At 42.4% G+C, this 15,204-nt stretch overlaps 1 protein-coding gene across 1 annotated transcript in view; it reads left to right on the top strand.

Moving 5' to 3' along the window:
• The window catches only part of DOCK1 (dedicator of cytokinesis 1), a 541,550-nt gene that overhangs the window by 412,548 nt on the left and 113,798 nt on the right, over positions 1-15,204 (top strand). The window contains 1 exon segment of the mRNA XM_017537892.2: positions 7,221-7,299. Within this exon segment, the coding sequence (XP_017393381.1) occupies positions 7,221-7,299 (79 nt within the window).

The raw sequence follows: 15,204 nt of genomic DNA, 5'->3' as shown, positions 1-15,204 counted from the left end.
GGGTCTCTGGGGTGAGCAGACATTGGGGTGCCGGGGTGGGGTCTCTGAGGTGAGTGGACACTGGGCTGCTGGGGCAGGGACTCTGAGGTGAGCTCAGACCCTCCTTTATTCTCCAGGTTGGAGTCTTAGAGTCAGTCTCTGCCTCCTTCGCTGCTCCCCCAGCTGTAGAGACTTCTCACTTCCTGGTGTTTGCCGGGGGGCATTTCTGATATGTTTGTCTTGAAAACATTTTTTCCTTTACCCATGCTGCTGCTAAATCCGACAAGTCAACACTTATTTTGTGGATTTGAAATAGGTGAACCAGGCAGGATTGGGAGAAGGTAGAGGCAACAAGAACGACCCCAGAGGTCCCTTCCTTGCGTTAAAATCCTCAGCCCCCCCCCACCCCTGTTGCCCACGAGCAAATATGCAGACCCCAGAGCCTGGCATCCTCATCTCTCATAGTCTGGCCCAGTTGATCCCTCTCCCCTCATTCCCAAAACTTTCTAGTGGCATTGGTCTTCCCACCATTTCCCAAATCCAGAAGACATGAGGCAGGTCCCACCCAGGTCCCCAGCTTTCCGTGACTTTGCCCTTGTTATCCTGGGGGTCTTTCTTAGAACTCACTTCTTTCTGCACCTGTGGTTTTAATTTCCCCATCAACATCCCAAGGTAGGAAGTTGCAGACCATGTTGAGTCACCACCTGGACGAAAGAGCCCCCCTGCCAAGGGGATGTGCCAGGAGACAGATGGCTGAGATGAAGCGTTCCTTCTCTCTCCTTCCCATCGGACTAAGTCAATTCTCTGCATCTCTCTTATCACTTCACCGTAATTCACCTCTTCCCAGCATCCCTGAATCATGCAGAAATCATTTGACGGCAAATTCCCAGCTACTATTGCTAGACTCATTTTTCTGTGTGGATGGAATGTGTCACTTTTAATTTGTTTCCTTTTTTCCCACCCATTTTGGGTAAAACATTGTGTTAAGAGATACATCCTTTCCCCTAAAGCAGCCTGTTTTCATGCTGGAGATATTTAAATGCCCTCATGTTGAAGTGTATAAGCTAATTATGTAACTTAAAGCAAGTTGAGGGAAGGAATTCAAAAACCCCCACAGCTTCCCAGTGTGAGAAATGGGGCTTTGAAAGCCACTGGAAGCTCCCTGCCTTTCTCCGCGTCCTCTCTCTAGTGATGAGGCTCCTCATCTTCCTGCTTTATTGGCAGCAAACACTGGGTAGCAGGGGTGCTAGGAGGGCCTGAGGCTCTGTCATCATCAGGGGCCTATAATTGTGCCAGGAATAGTTAAATTGGTTCCTGATGACTTTTCACTTGCTAAGTTCCCCTCTACTCAATTAACGCGTAATTATTTAGGACTGTGCTACTTTTATTGCTGGCACTTGGCTTTCCAAATAGGCAGCTTTGGGGGATAGTCTCCCGTGGGAGCCCAGGCGCTGCATCTACCCACCCTTTTTATCCAAGAACAGAAAAGCCACCCTGGTGGGACCTCCTCCAGGGCCTTCATGCTGCCGAGAGGCTTGACCCCCGGGTTTGTCTATTTTACCAAATTCAACTTAACATTTTGTAAGGTGTCTGTGAAGATCATATCAGTGTTCAAATAACTTGGTATCATGTGGTGATGCCTCTTCCTTACCTTTAATCTCACAAGTAAAAAACAAAATCCATAGATTAGAAGTTCCAGGGAGCTTAGAGGCACTGTGGTTGAGTGTTTTCATTTGTCGGTGGAAAATATGAGGATCTCGAAAAGTTGAGCAACATGTTTTCTTTTAACATTTCTTAAATCCTATTTTAAATTGACAGATAATTGTGCACGTTTATGGCATGGAGTGGGACGTTATGATACATGTATACACTGTGGAATGATTAAATCAAATGAATTAACATGCCTGTTCCCTCACATACGTCTCATTTCCTGGTGGTGTTGAATAACTTTCTGAAGGTCAGGTAGCTCCATGTTTAAATGGACATGAAGCCATCAATAGATGGACATGCTTGAATTAAACTTTAATTGTACAAATATGTGTATGTGGAGGCTACAATTAAACTCATATTTGGCACTGTGAGGAATGAACAGTTTTTGTTTCTAGTGGGATTAAATGTCCAGGATAGCAGAGAAAGAAGTCACGAAAGCTTCCTGGTTTGTTGTTTGAATTCTATTGGGAGTGAACCCAGCTCCATTTCCTACTGGCCTCACATTTTTTTAAGTGGATAATGTCATGACAGGTTTGATAGAGGTGATGCTTCTGACTTCCTGGAGACAGGAATCAGTTTCCAAGAAGAGGTATTTCTCTCCATCGAACCATTAAAAATAAAATTCACAAGCTTCTAGACCTTGTGGCTTTTTGAATCTTTTTAAGTTGACATAATTTGCCTGTGATTCTTTCTGGATTATTTATTTGTATGTTTGGTTTTATCTCCTGAATTTTAAATTATAAATAATCCTTCTATAAATTTTGACCACTTTTAAGACAGCATTCCTGAAAGCATTTAATTCTCACCACATTTGTTATATTTTTTTTTAGAAATTACTTCATTCTTCTGGCTCAGAATAAGATATGACTTGTTTGGTTCTCAGGGCGGTTGATCCCTTCCTTCCCCCAGTCCTAGCTTTTCTGGTAGAAGAGAAGCAGTGCCTGTCTTTCCTGTTCCCATCTTCCAGCTGCCCATCCCTTGCAAGGATCTTTCTTATGCTCCCTGCGTTATACCTGAATTCCATTCATTGAGTCTTGATGAATGCTGAATATAGAGAATACAAGGAACTTTAATTGCCCCAGGGTGGATTCTAACTCTTCACAGGGGCAAGCTAAGGGTGTTTTTGTTTGTTTGTGTTTTGTTTGGAGGGCTTCTCTTACCCTAAACGGAACTCCAGCAGTGTCCAGCACAGGACTGCAGAGTCAGCCATGTTCATACTCCACAGGCCCTAGGATTGCCTGCTAGACAGAGGACTTTGTTTTGACTGGTGGGAGGCCCTGGACACATCTTGGCTCAGAGACCTCTGTTAGGTAATAAACTAATGGTTCCTAAGATGAGAGCAGTTTAGGAAATGTGCAGTGGCAAGAGGTCCATTCTTCCTGCTACCAGGATCCTGATAGGTGAAAGACAAGATTCCTGCCATCAAGTAACCAGCTCCAGAGGGGAAGAGGAGAATGAGAGAAGGAGCCCTGGAGGTGGAGAGGAGAGTGAAGGAGTCATGAATAATGCCCAGCCATAGATGACAAATGCCTAATGAGAAGTTTGCATAAGAAGAATCTGAGGTGGCTCACGCCTGTAATCCCAGCAGGAGGCCAAGGTGGGCAGATCATGAAGTCAGCAGTTCAAGACCAGCCTGGCCAACATTACAAAACCCTGTCTCTACTAAAAAATGCAAAAAATTAGCTAGGCATAGTGGTGTATGCCTGTAATCCCAGCTACTGGGGAGGCTGAGACAGGAGAATTGCTTGAACCCAGGAGGCAGAGGTTGCAGTGAACCGAGATCACACCACTGCACTCCAGCCTGGGTGACACAGCAAGACTCTGTCTCAAAAAAAAAAAAAAAAAAAAAAAGAAGAGCCTGAAGAGAGCTGAATCCCACCCCAGAAAACCTACACAGAATGCAAGGACTCCAGGAGAGCTGGAGGCAACCAAATACTCTAGCCTCCCTTTGGCATCCAATTTGGGCCAGAGCCTGACCTTCTGAGCCAGCTCCTTCCTCCTCTCATTCATTCACTTATTCTTCCATCCATTTATTCATTCTTTCCTATGTCAGTTACCTGGTGAGCATATACTCTGTACCAAATGCTGACTTGGCACCGAGGGCACTTGGGTGAACAAGCAGATGTGGCCACTGCCTTCAAGATACCTATGCTCTGCTCACAATCCGGAGGCCTTCTCTTACCCTAAACCCAACTCCAGCAGTCTCAGCACAGATAGAGTCATCAGGGATGCAGAGTCAGGCACACTCATACCCCACACGCTAGGATTGCCTGTTGGACAAAGGACTATGATCCTGAGCTGTGTGGAGCCCTTCATTTATTCTGGGAAGGCATCCTGCCATCCAAACACTTGGCTTAGCTTGTGATCCTTCTCATATTCCTCTGTAATAGAAAGCAGATTTTTATGGAAAAGCTTCTAATATGCAGTGTTGCAATCTCAGCTCACTGTAGCCTCTGCCTCCCAGGTTCCAGTGAATCTCCTGCCCCAGCCTCCTGAAGATAGCTGGTACTGCAGGCACACCCCACCACAGCTGGCTAATTTTTGTTTTTTTTTTTTTGTTTTTTTTTTTTTAGTAGAGACAGGGTTTTACCATGTTGGCTAGGCTAGTCTTGAACTCCTGATCTCAGGTGATCCACCCACCAAAGTGCTAGGATTTATAGGCGTCAGCCACTGTGCCGGGCCAACTAATAGATTTTCTTACCTAAAAGTTAGTCTCTGGTTACATTTCTTCTTGCTAGTTAGGTGATTGACCCAGAGCGTAGCTTTGTTTTCAGCTCCATCGGGTGTGGGCTGGAGGATGTCACTTATGCATGGCCTGGGTGTTTCTGTGCAAGTGACGCAGGCCTTGATGCACTGAGCCCAAGCATCATCTGATCTTTGTTTACTGCACTGATTATGGTTTTATTTGATCTTTCCTTCAATTTTCCTCATGGCACTTGAATTTCCACGTTGTTTTTTGTCCTGGCATTTTAAAAAATTTATAGGTAATCTAAATTATAGAATCTGCCTCTCAGCCCTGCACTTTCTCAGTTGTCAGTTTCTTAAAAAGTTTTGTTGAGCCTTCACATTATTTTAGCATGGCATATTTTTATTTTTATTTTTATTTTTTTTGAGACCGAGTCTTACTCTGTCACCAGGCTGGAGTGCAGTGGCTCAATCTCAGCTCACTGCAACTTCTGACTCCCAGTTCAAGCGATTCTCCTGTCTCAACCTCCTGAGTAGCTGGAACTACAGGCACACGTCACCATGCCCAGCTAATTTTTGTAATTTTAGTAGAGATGGGTTTCACCATGTTGGCCAGGTTGGTCTCGATCTCTTGACCTTGTGATCCGCCCGCCTCGGACTCCCAAAGTGCCAGGATTACAGGCGTGAGCCATCATGCCCAGCCTACGTGACATATTTTTTAAGTCATTTTGAGAACTGTCTTTATTTAACTAGCTGCAATTGTCCCAGAGCTTAATTAGAAGCAGCATATCACAACTGTTTTGGTGCTATCTTGAGGCAAAATAATTACCCCGTAATAATGTGTGTTTTAGTAAACTTGTCATTATTGTCAGAGAGGGCTGGAAAGAATATCTTCTTAAAGCTCACAAGGATCCTAGGGTACTCTGTGAATAGCAGAGTTCTAAAGCTGAAGGGAAAAATTAAAGAAAAAGATTTGTGTTAATGATCAGAAGCCCTGTGTCTGTATGCATCGAGGCACAGCCCATCCCTCTAATAACAGGAAGGTGTTGTATTCTGCGGACACTTGGGGGCTCTTCTGTGACCCCTGGGGTTGCTGCAGTGCTGAACCCCAGAAGCTTTCTAAACACAGTTGCCAAGGGTCAGGTGGCTTAGATCATCTCTCTAGCTCATACCCTGTACTTCCAGGGGCTGAAGGTGACATGACCGACCCCAGCCCAAGACTGGGACCTGATTAGAATTGCCAGACATTCACTAGATAAAAAGCACATCCTGAATTTTGCAGCTTTTGTCCTGGATCCTGTATTAATTTGTCAGGATGCCCTAAATGTCCTGTATTCAGCTTTTTGTTTTTCAATCAATTACAGAATCCAGCAATAAGAGCTATTATTCAGATTTAACTGGGCATCCTATATTTGCAAAGTCTGGCCACCCTGCAGCTAATGACTGCTGATGCCCAGCCTGTGCACTAGGTTAATGGACAAGGCAGCGATCCCCACGTCCCTTCGTTAATAGTCACTTAAAAACACCAATTCCTCCTTTCTGATTATATTTTAATGTCCCCAGGGAAGAAGTCAGATAACTCCGCCTGCAGTTTTCTGTAGTGACCAAAAGTGCAAACTCTGTCATGGGCTCTTTGTCACAGCTGTTTTGGTCCCAGATCCAGCTGATAGGTTTCTTGATGAAATAACGTCTGTAAATCCCTTTCTCAGAGTGGCACGTGGTGTGATCATGAGAGAATCTGCAGTGACAGCCCATGACAGGGGAGGTGGTGGTGGCAGGTGGTGACAGATACCTCCTGAAAACCCCGGGTGGCAAATTTCTTCTTCCCTCCTCCCTGGCTCACTGCCTTTTAGCGGCTGTGACATGGCCAGGGCATGGCGCGCTTAGCTAAAGAATTAACGCTGTCAGAGGACAGCAGTTACTAGTAAGTAACCTACATTTCCCTTCCGCTCTGGCTGCTCCCTGCTGTCTAAATAGAGAAAGTGGAATTAAGTTTATTATCTGTGACCTAATGCTAATTCCTCTTACATCCTGCCTTTGTGCAAAGGGAAAAGGGCCATTTAAAAAGTAGTGGACGAAGCTTTAGTATTGTAAACACTTTCAAGGGTTATAACACAAATCTGTTGAAGAAACAAGCATGTGAGAAACAGTATTCTAGTCATGTGTGATTGCCCAAATTGTATATTTCATTATAAAAAGTATATAAAGTCGTGGTTTTATAGAATGTTACAATTATACATTATCAATGAATCAAGAAATTAAAATTTCTAAAACTCTTGTCAAATCACTTTCATGTCTACTAAAGCTTTTAAATTTTTCTCTAGTAAAATAGTGATCAAAATTAGTATGTGGAAATAGGCCAGTGATACTGAAGTCGTAAGCCATGCTTCCAAGACTGGAGATGTTGCAGCGAGCTATTCCAAGCCTGATAGCTCAGAGTGAAGGATGCTTTCAATTGGGTAACTGGAAAAAGCCAGCTAAGCAAAGATCAATGGAATCATATAATGTTAAGACATTGCAACTTGAGAAAAAGATTTAATTTGCACCTTTTTTTCTTTTTTTTAAATTAGATTTTTTTTTAGTGATACTTTTTAAATGTTACTTTCAGAAACTGTTATTTTGGTCTGTTTCCTTCATTCTGTATGTGCTGATTTCCTTGATTAATTTGGAGAACATCTGCATATAATTCCATTGGTCTTTTCATTGGCAAAACCTCACAGCTTTGCACAAGACTTAAGAGAGTTCACATTCCAGACAGTCTGGGATTGTATCTAATTGAAATGCCAAACCTACCAATGTGCCAGAACGTAAGTGTGTAATTATGTAATTTTCTCTTGATCTTTCAGAGTCTTCCTGCGAGCAATTAATCAGTATGCAGATATGCTGAACAAAAAATTTCTGGATCAAGCCAACTTTGAGCTACAGGTAAGGGAAGAAGTAGACACGACCTTTGTGGAGAAATCATGTTAAAACAAATTGCTGGTCTGAGCCAATATCTTACAGTATTTCTAATCCTTGAACTTAATTGCTCTCCCATCCGAGATGCGGAAGTGGAATTTATAGTATGTACTGTTGGAAAGTGAGGAGTGAAAATCACGCCTTTGGAGTATTTGCTTAGTTTAGCAAGGAAGGCAATTGAGTTGTTCCTGAAAGAAGCTATTGAATCAGAGTGACAAGGAGGGACTCTCCAAGCAGGGAATCCACTGAGTCCCAGTGTGTGTAGCTGCCAAGATTGTCTCAGACCATCTTAATGTGGAGGGAGGATCAGCAGAGGAGATGCCGGTCTGCAGCACGAGCTCAGCTAGCTGTTAGAACTCCGCGTTTCCCCCTATAGCCTCTCCTGGCCTTGTGCTGCTAGCAGTGACTTTTACCAGGCCAAAGACCCTGCCCCCCAGACCCCGTGGTCTATCAGAAACACTCCTTTGGTGAATGCAGTGAGAGAGTGTGCGTGTTGTAAGCGTGTGTGCATGCCTGCTGTAAGGACTGATTTTGCCTGGCCTGATTTCTTACTCTGCATCCGAGATGTACGGCTCTCAGTTCCGTTGTACTCTGGATGTGTTTCTGCTAATAATGATTTTATCTGTCATCATTATTGCTTAGTTTATTTTAATAAAGTATGCAAATTTTTGAAAAGCATGCAGATACAATGGCATGTTTATTTCCTGGGCAAGATGGTTCACTCAGAAGGAACCCAAAGAATTTTTGTTCACCCATTGGGTGATCCAACCAAAAAATAAGTTACCAGGTAACAAAAATTAGCCATCTGCCTTTCCATTTGCATTCTCCTTATTTTTATAATCTCTTAACTTTAAATTTCTATTGTATTGGCATTATAGGATATAATTAGATAATCATATATCATGTTTCTCTGCTGAATGACTGTGTTCATATGTCATAACATACTTTCTCTTTATAAAATATATGTGCACCGAAAATCAGTTTAGCAGGTAAAATAGGAAATGTTCCCTCCTACCCCTTTGCTGCCTCTGACGCCCATCTGCAGGGATAACTTTTAACTGATTGTTCTGAACTCTTTGTCATGCTTTCAGCATTTATATGGGCTTCTGCATGTTTTCTTTTGGCCTTTAATGTGAACTGGATCATACTCTGTGTTTTTCAGCTCTGTCATATTCCACGATGTGAGTGTGCCAACATGTGTTCAGCCATTTCTGTCCTGATAACCTAGAGGCTGTTTCCAGTTGTTTATAGTCACAAGCTGTGCTACCGTGAAGAATATGATGTGTGTGCGTCTTGGTGCACACAGTGCTATGGGATAGGTTGATCTCTAGGCCAAATGATACGACATTTTAAGTTTTATGAAAATGATAAGTTTCCTTCATAACATGATTTTAGGAATTTGCTGTCCTAGCAACCTTGTTTGAGAGCAGCTCCTTTCTGTCTAGAATCTTCAACATTGATTTCCTTAAAATGATTGATTTTTATTTTTATTGGCATTTTTCTGACGATTATTTAGGCTACGAATACTTAGCAGCATGTGGGTTTCTGCTGTGAACTCTCTGATCGTGTCTTCTGCTCATGTTTGTATTCAGCTGTTTGTCTTCCTTTTTCATGAGTTGGAATTCTTGATCTAGGCTAGGCATGGGTTTAGGCTTATCATATAGAAATATTTCATTTTTCTGCAGTGAAATCTGTTCTTTTATAGCTATCTGGTTTTATGTTTTACTTGGCAAATCTCTCCTTGCCTTAATATAACATATTTCTAAATTTTACTATTTTGTATGAGTTAGAACCTGCTAATACCTTTGTGGTTTTGTGGTTTTGTTTTTGTTTTACCTTTCAGGTGCTTAATCCCTTTGGGATTTCTGTAGTTAGTATAGGGGTAAGGATTTAACTTCACTTTTTCCCACATCATTTCATGAATAGATGACTCTTTCCTCAATGATTTGAAATGCTACAATTAACATCATCTCAAATGTATGGGTGTATAAATTCCATTTTCTATGTTATTATCATAGTGGTTTAATCCTTACGCCTTTCTACCCAGCTAGCAGAGTCACTGCTTTTTCTACTGCAGAATTATCTTGGCTATTTTTGTGCATTTCCTCTTCCATTTCCAAATGGAAACTCCAGTTTAAAGTCAGATAGCTGAGTTTCTCTTTTAAAAACATACTCTTTGGATTTTAGCTGGAATGCCATTGAATTAATAAATAAATTTGGGTAAATTTATATTATTTGAGGGAATACTTTGCAGTATTTTCTTTACCCATTTCATACTGGACTATTTAGGTCTTTGTTGTGCAATTCATTAGGTTTCTAGTGTTTTCTAGGTCAGTCTCATGCATGACTTGCTGGGTAGATTCTTGTGTGTCTTCCTCCTCTGGTGGGGGGGCCTGTTTCTCAACATGTTGGTTCTCCTCGGCTTTCTCCCTGTTTTATGAGGATGGCACCTTGGACTCTCACCATGAGCCCAAACGCCTTAAAAGCCATGTGCTTCAGGGCCCACTTAGAGCTTTGCCCCTTGGGAAGTGTGGCACACGCACTTAGTGTTGTTTGAGGAGGGTTTAGCAGGAATCGCTGCCTGCTTGCTCGGCTGCATTCTGAGAGTCACAGTGAGGGGCCCATCTAGAACAGAACCCATGTCTGCACGTACCCAGAACAGATCTTAATTTAAACACCTTAACGGCTACCATGAGTGCTCTGGCTCAAAGGCAGTCCTGATCCTATATAGGAAAAGAAAGAATTAGGAGTTGGTGAATGTGTCATTTAAAAAGAAGCATTCGTAGGCTGGGAGTGGTGGCTCATGCCTGTAATCCCAGCACTTTGGGAGGCCAGTGTGGGTGGATCATGAGATCAGGAGTTTGAGACCAGCCTGACCAACATGGTGAAACCCGCCTCTACTAAAAATATAAAAATTAGCCAGATGAGGTGGTGCATGCCTGTAACCACAGCTACTTGGGAGGTTGCAACAGGGGAATCACTTGAACCTGGGAGACGGAGGATGCAGTGAGCCAAGATCACCCCACTGCACTCCCGCCTGGGCGACACAGTGAGACTCCATCTCAAAAAACAAAAAAAGAAAAGAAACATTTGTGTTTTGTTGTTGTCATCATTGTCATTAAAGGCAGCAGGTAGAAACTAAGATCTGTTCTGGGTCCCTGCAGGCAATGGTCCTGTTCTGCCTGAGCCCCTGACCAGGACTCTCAGAACACAGGTGACTGTAGCCAGTGACTCCTGTTGGTGCCGGGGCAAGGCTGAAATAGATGGGAGGTGTCAGTCCCCAAAACAAAAGGAACGACTTGTATTTTGTTGACTGGAGCTCCCCTTTCTTTATGAAGGGATCTAAAAGAAGGCCCCATTGTGGGCTCTCAGGTTAGGGATGCTGGGCTCAGACCCCCATTTTGCTTCATGTGTTGCCTGTAGCTTTGGGCTGGTCTCTAAATCTCAGCTCTGCAATAGGGATAACAGCATCTCCTTGGTTATTCTGTGGAAATCAAATGTGCTGGCGTATTACTATAGAAAGCATATCGTTCATGGGAAGTGTTGGATAAATGAAAGCGCAGCAGACTTTTCTCAAATCCTACAAATGCTCTTCAATTTCCACTGACTTCTCAGTAATTAAAAATACAGTCAATATAATGTTCACATTTTGCTTTTATAGAAGTCTTTGTAGCTATCTCCTTTGATATAATAAATATTATCTCTGGCTTGTAAATGAGAAAACCGTGACCACAGCTTTCTTCTAAAGACCATTGTCTTTTATATTTTTAGTAGAGACAGGGTTTTACCATGTTGGCTAGGCTAGTCTTGAACTCCTGATCTCAGGTGATCCACCCACCAAAGTGCTAGGATTTATAGGCGTCAGCCACTGTGCCGGGCCAACTAATAGATTTTCTTACCTAAAAGTTAGTCTCTGGTTACATTTCTTCTTGCTAGTTAGGTGATTGACCCAGAGCGTAGCTTTGTTTTCAGCTCCATCGGGTGTGGGCTGGAGGATGTCACTTATGCATGGCCTGGGTGTTTCTGTGCAAGTGACGCAGGCCTTGATGCACTGAGCCCAAGCATCATCTGATCTTTGTTTACTGCACTGATTATGGTTTTATTTGATCTTTCCTTCAATTTTCCTCATGGCACTTGAATTTCCACGTTGTTTTTTGTCCTGGCATTTTAAAAAATTTATAGGTAATCTAAATTATAGAATCTGCCTCTCAGCCCTGCACTTTCTCAGTTGTCAGTTTCTTAAAAAGTTTTGTTGAGCCTTCACATTATTTTAGCATGGCATATTTTTATTTTTATTTTTATTTTTTTTGAGACCGAGTCTTACTCTGTCACCAGGCTGGAGTGCAGTGGCTCAATCTCAGCTCACTGCAACTTCTGACTCCCAGTTCAAGCGATTCTCCTGTCTCAACCTCCTGAGTAGCTGGAACTACAGGCACACGTCACCATGCCCAGCTAATTTTTGTAATTTTAGTAGAGATGGGTTTCACCATGTTGGCCAGGTTGGTCTCGATCTCTTGACCTTGTGATCCGCCCGCCTCGGACTCCCAAAGTGCCAGGATTACAGGCGTGAGCCATCATGCCCAGCCTACGTGACATATTTTTTAAGTCATTTTGAGAACTGTCTTTATTTAACTAGCTGCAATTGTCCCAGAGCTTAATTAGAAGCAGCATATCACAACTGTTTTGGTGCTATCTTGAGGCAAAATAATTACCCCGTAATAATGTGTGTTTTAGTAAACTTGTCATTATTGTCAGAGAGGGCTGGAAAGAATATCTTCTTAAAGCTCACAAGGATCCTAGGGTACTCTGTGAATAGCAGAGTTCTAAAGCTGAAGGGAAAAATTAAAGAAAAAGATTTGTGTTAATGATCAGAAGCCCTGTGTCTGTATGCATCGAGGCACAGCCCATCCCTCTAATAACAGGAAGGTGTTGTATTCTGCGGACACTTGGGGGCTCTTCTGTGACCCCTGGGGTTGCTGCAGTGCTGAACCCCAGAAGCTTTCTAAACACAGTTGCCAAGGGTCAGGTGGCTTAGATCATCTCTCTAGCTCATACCCTGTACTTCCAGGGGCTGAAGGTGACATGACCGACCCCAGCCCAAGACTGGGACCTGATTAGAATTGCCAGACATTCACTAGATAAAAAGCACATCCTGAATTTTGCAGCTTTTGTCCTGGATCCTGTATTAATTTGTCAGGATGCCCTAAATGTCCTGTATTCAGCTTTTTGTTTTTCAATCAATTACAGAATCCAGCAATAAGAGCTATTATTCAGATTTAACTGGGCATCCTATATTTGCAAAGTCTGGCCACCCTGCAGCTAATGACTGCTGATGCCCAGCCTGTGCACTAGGTTAATGGACAAGGCAGCGATCCCCACGTCCCTTCGTTAATAGTCACTTAAAAACACCAATTCCTCCTTTCTGATTATATTTTAATGTCCCCAGGGAAGAAGTCAGATAACTCCGCCTGCAGTTTTCTGTAGTGACCAAAAGTGCAAACTCTGTCATGGGCTCTTTGTCACAGCTGTTTTGGTCCCAGATCCAGCTGATAGGTTTCTTGATGAAATAACGTCTGTAAATCCCTTTCTCAGAGTGGCACGTGGTGTGATCATGAGAGAATCTGCAGTGACAGCCCATGACAGGGGAGGTGGTGGTGGCAGGTGGTGACAGATACCTCCTGAAAACCCCGGGTGGCAAATTTCTTCTTCCCTCCTCCCTGGCTCACTGCCTTTTAGCGGCTGTGACATGGCCAGGGCATGGCGCGCTTAGCTAAAGAATTAACGCTGTCAGAGGACAGCAGTTACTAGTAAGTAACCTACATTTCCCTTCCGCTCTGGCTGCTCCCTGCTGTCTAAATAGAGAAAGTGGAATTAAGTTTATTATCTGTGACCTAATGCTAATTCCTCTTACATCCTGCCTTTGTGCAAAGGGAAAAGGGCCATTTAAAAAGTAGTGGACGAAGCTTTAGTATTGTAAACACTTTCAAGGGTTATAACACAAATCTGTTGAAGAAACAAGCATGTGAGAAACAGTATTCTAGTCATGTGTGATTGCCCAAATTGTATATTTCATTATAAAAAGTATATAAAGTCGTGGTTTTATAGAATGTTACAATTATACATTATCAATGAATCAAGAAATTAAAATTTCTAAAACTCTTGTCAAATCACTTTCATGTCTACTAAAGCTTTTAAATTTTTTTCTAGTAAAATAGTGATCAAAATTAGTATGTGGAAATAGGCCAGTGATACTGAAGTCGTAAGCCATGCTTCCAAGACTGGAGATGTTGCAGCGAGCTATTCCAAGCCTGATAGCTCAGAGTGAAGGATGCTTTCAATTGGGTAACTGGAAAAAGCCAGCTAAGCAAAGATCAATGGAATCATATAATGTTAAGACATTGCAACTTGAGAAAAAGATTTAATTTGCACCTTTTTTTCTTTTTTTTAAATTAGATTTTTTTTTAGTGATACTTTTTAAATGTTACTTTCAGAAACTGTTATTTTGGTCTGTTTCCTTCATTCTGTATGTGCTGATTTCCTTGATTAATTTGGAGAACATCTGCATATAATTCCATTGGTCTTTTCATTGGCAAAACCTCACAGCTTTGCACAAGACTTAAGAGAGTTCACATTCCAGACAGTCTGGGATTGTATCTAATTGAAATGCCAAACCTACCAATGTGCCAGAACGTAAGTGTGTAATTATGTAATTTTCTCTTGATCTTTCAGAGTCTTCCTGCGAGCAATTAATCAGTATGCAGATATGCTGAACAAAAAATTTCTGGATCAAGCCAACTTTGAGCTACAGGTAAGGGAAGAAGTAGACACGACCTTTGTGGAGAAATCATGTTAAAACAAATTGCTGGTCTGAGCCAATATCTTACAGTATTTCTAATCCTTGAACTTAATTGCTCTCCCATCCGAGATGCGGAAGTGGAATTTATAGTATGTACTGTTGGAAAGTGAGGAGTGAAAATCACGCCTTTGGAGTATTTGCTTAGTTTAGCAAGGAAGGCAATTGAGTTGTTCCTGAAAGAAGCTATTGAATCAGAGTGACAAGGAGGGACTCTCCAAGCAGGGAATCCACTGAGTCCCAGTGTGTGTAGCTGCCAAGATTGTCTCAGACCATCTTAATGTGGAGGGAGGATCAGCAGAGGAGATGCCGGTCTGCAGCACGAGCTCAGCTAGCTGTTAGAACTCCGCGTTTCCCCCTATAGCCTCTCCTGGCCTTGTGCTGCTAGCAGTGACTTTTACCAGGCCAAAGACCCTGCCCCCCAGACCCCGTGGTCTATCAGAAACACTCCTTTGGTGAATGCAGTGAGAGAGTGTGCGTGTTGTAAGCGTGTGTGCATGCCTGCTGTAAGGACTGATTTTGCCTGGCCTGATTTCTTACTCTGCATCCGAGATGTACGGCTCTCAGTTCCGTTGTACTCTGGATGTGTTTCTGCTAATAATGATTTTATCTGTCATCATTATTGCTTAGTTTATTTTAATAAAGTATGCAAATTTTTGAAAAGCATGCAGATACAATGGCATGTTTATTTCCTGGGCAAGATGGTTCACTCAGAAGGAACCCAAAGAATTTTTGTTCACCCATTGGGTGATCCAACCAAAAAATAAGTTACCAGGTAACAAAAATTAGCCATCTGCCTTTCCATTTGCATTCTCCTTATTTTTATAATCTCTTAACTTTAAATTTCTATTGTATTGGCATTATAGGATATAATTAGATAATCATATATCATGTTTCTCTGCTGAATGACTGTGTTCATATGTCATAACATACTTTCTCTTTATAAAATATATGTGCACCGAAAATCAGTTTAGCAGGTAAAATAGGAAATGTTCCCTCCTACCCCTTTGCTGCCTCTG

The sequence above is a fragment of the Cebus imitator genome, unplaced genomic scaffold (genome assembly GCF_001604975.1).
Source record: "Cebus imitator isolate Cc_AM_T3 unplaced genomic scaffold, Cebus_imitator-1.0 Scaffold107, whole genome shotgun sequence".
NCBI classification, from domain to species: Eukaryota; Metazoa; Chordata; class Mammalia; order Primates; family Cebidae; genus Cebus; species Cebus imitator.
This window is presented reverse-complemented; position numbering and strand designations above follow the sequence as displayed.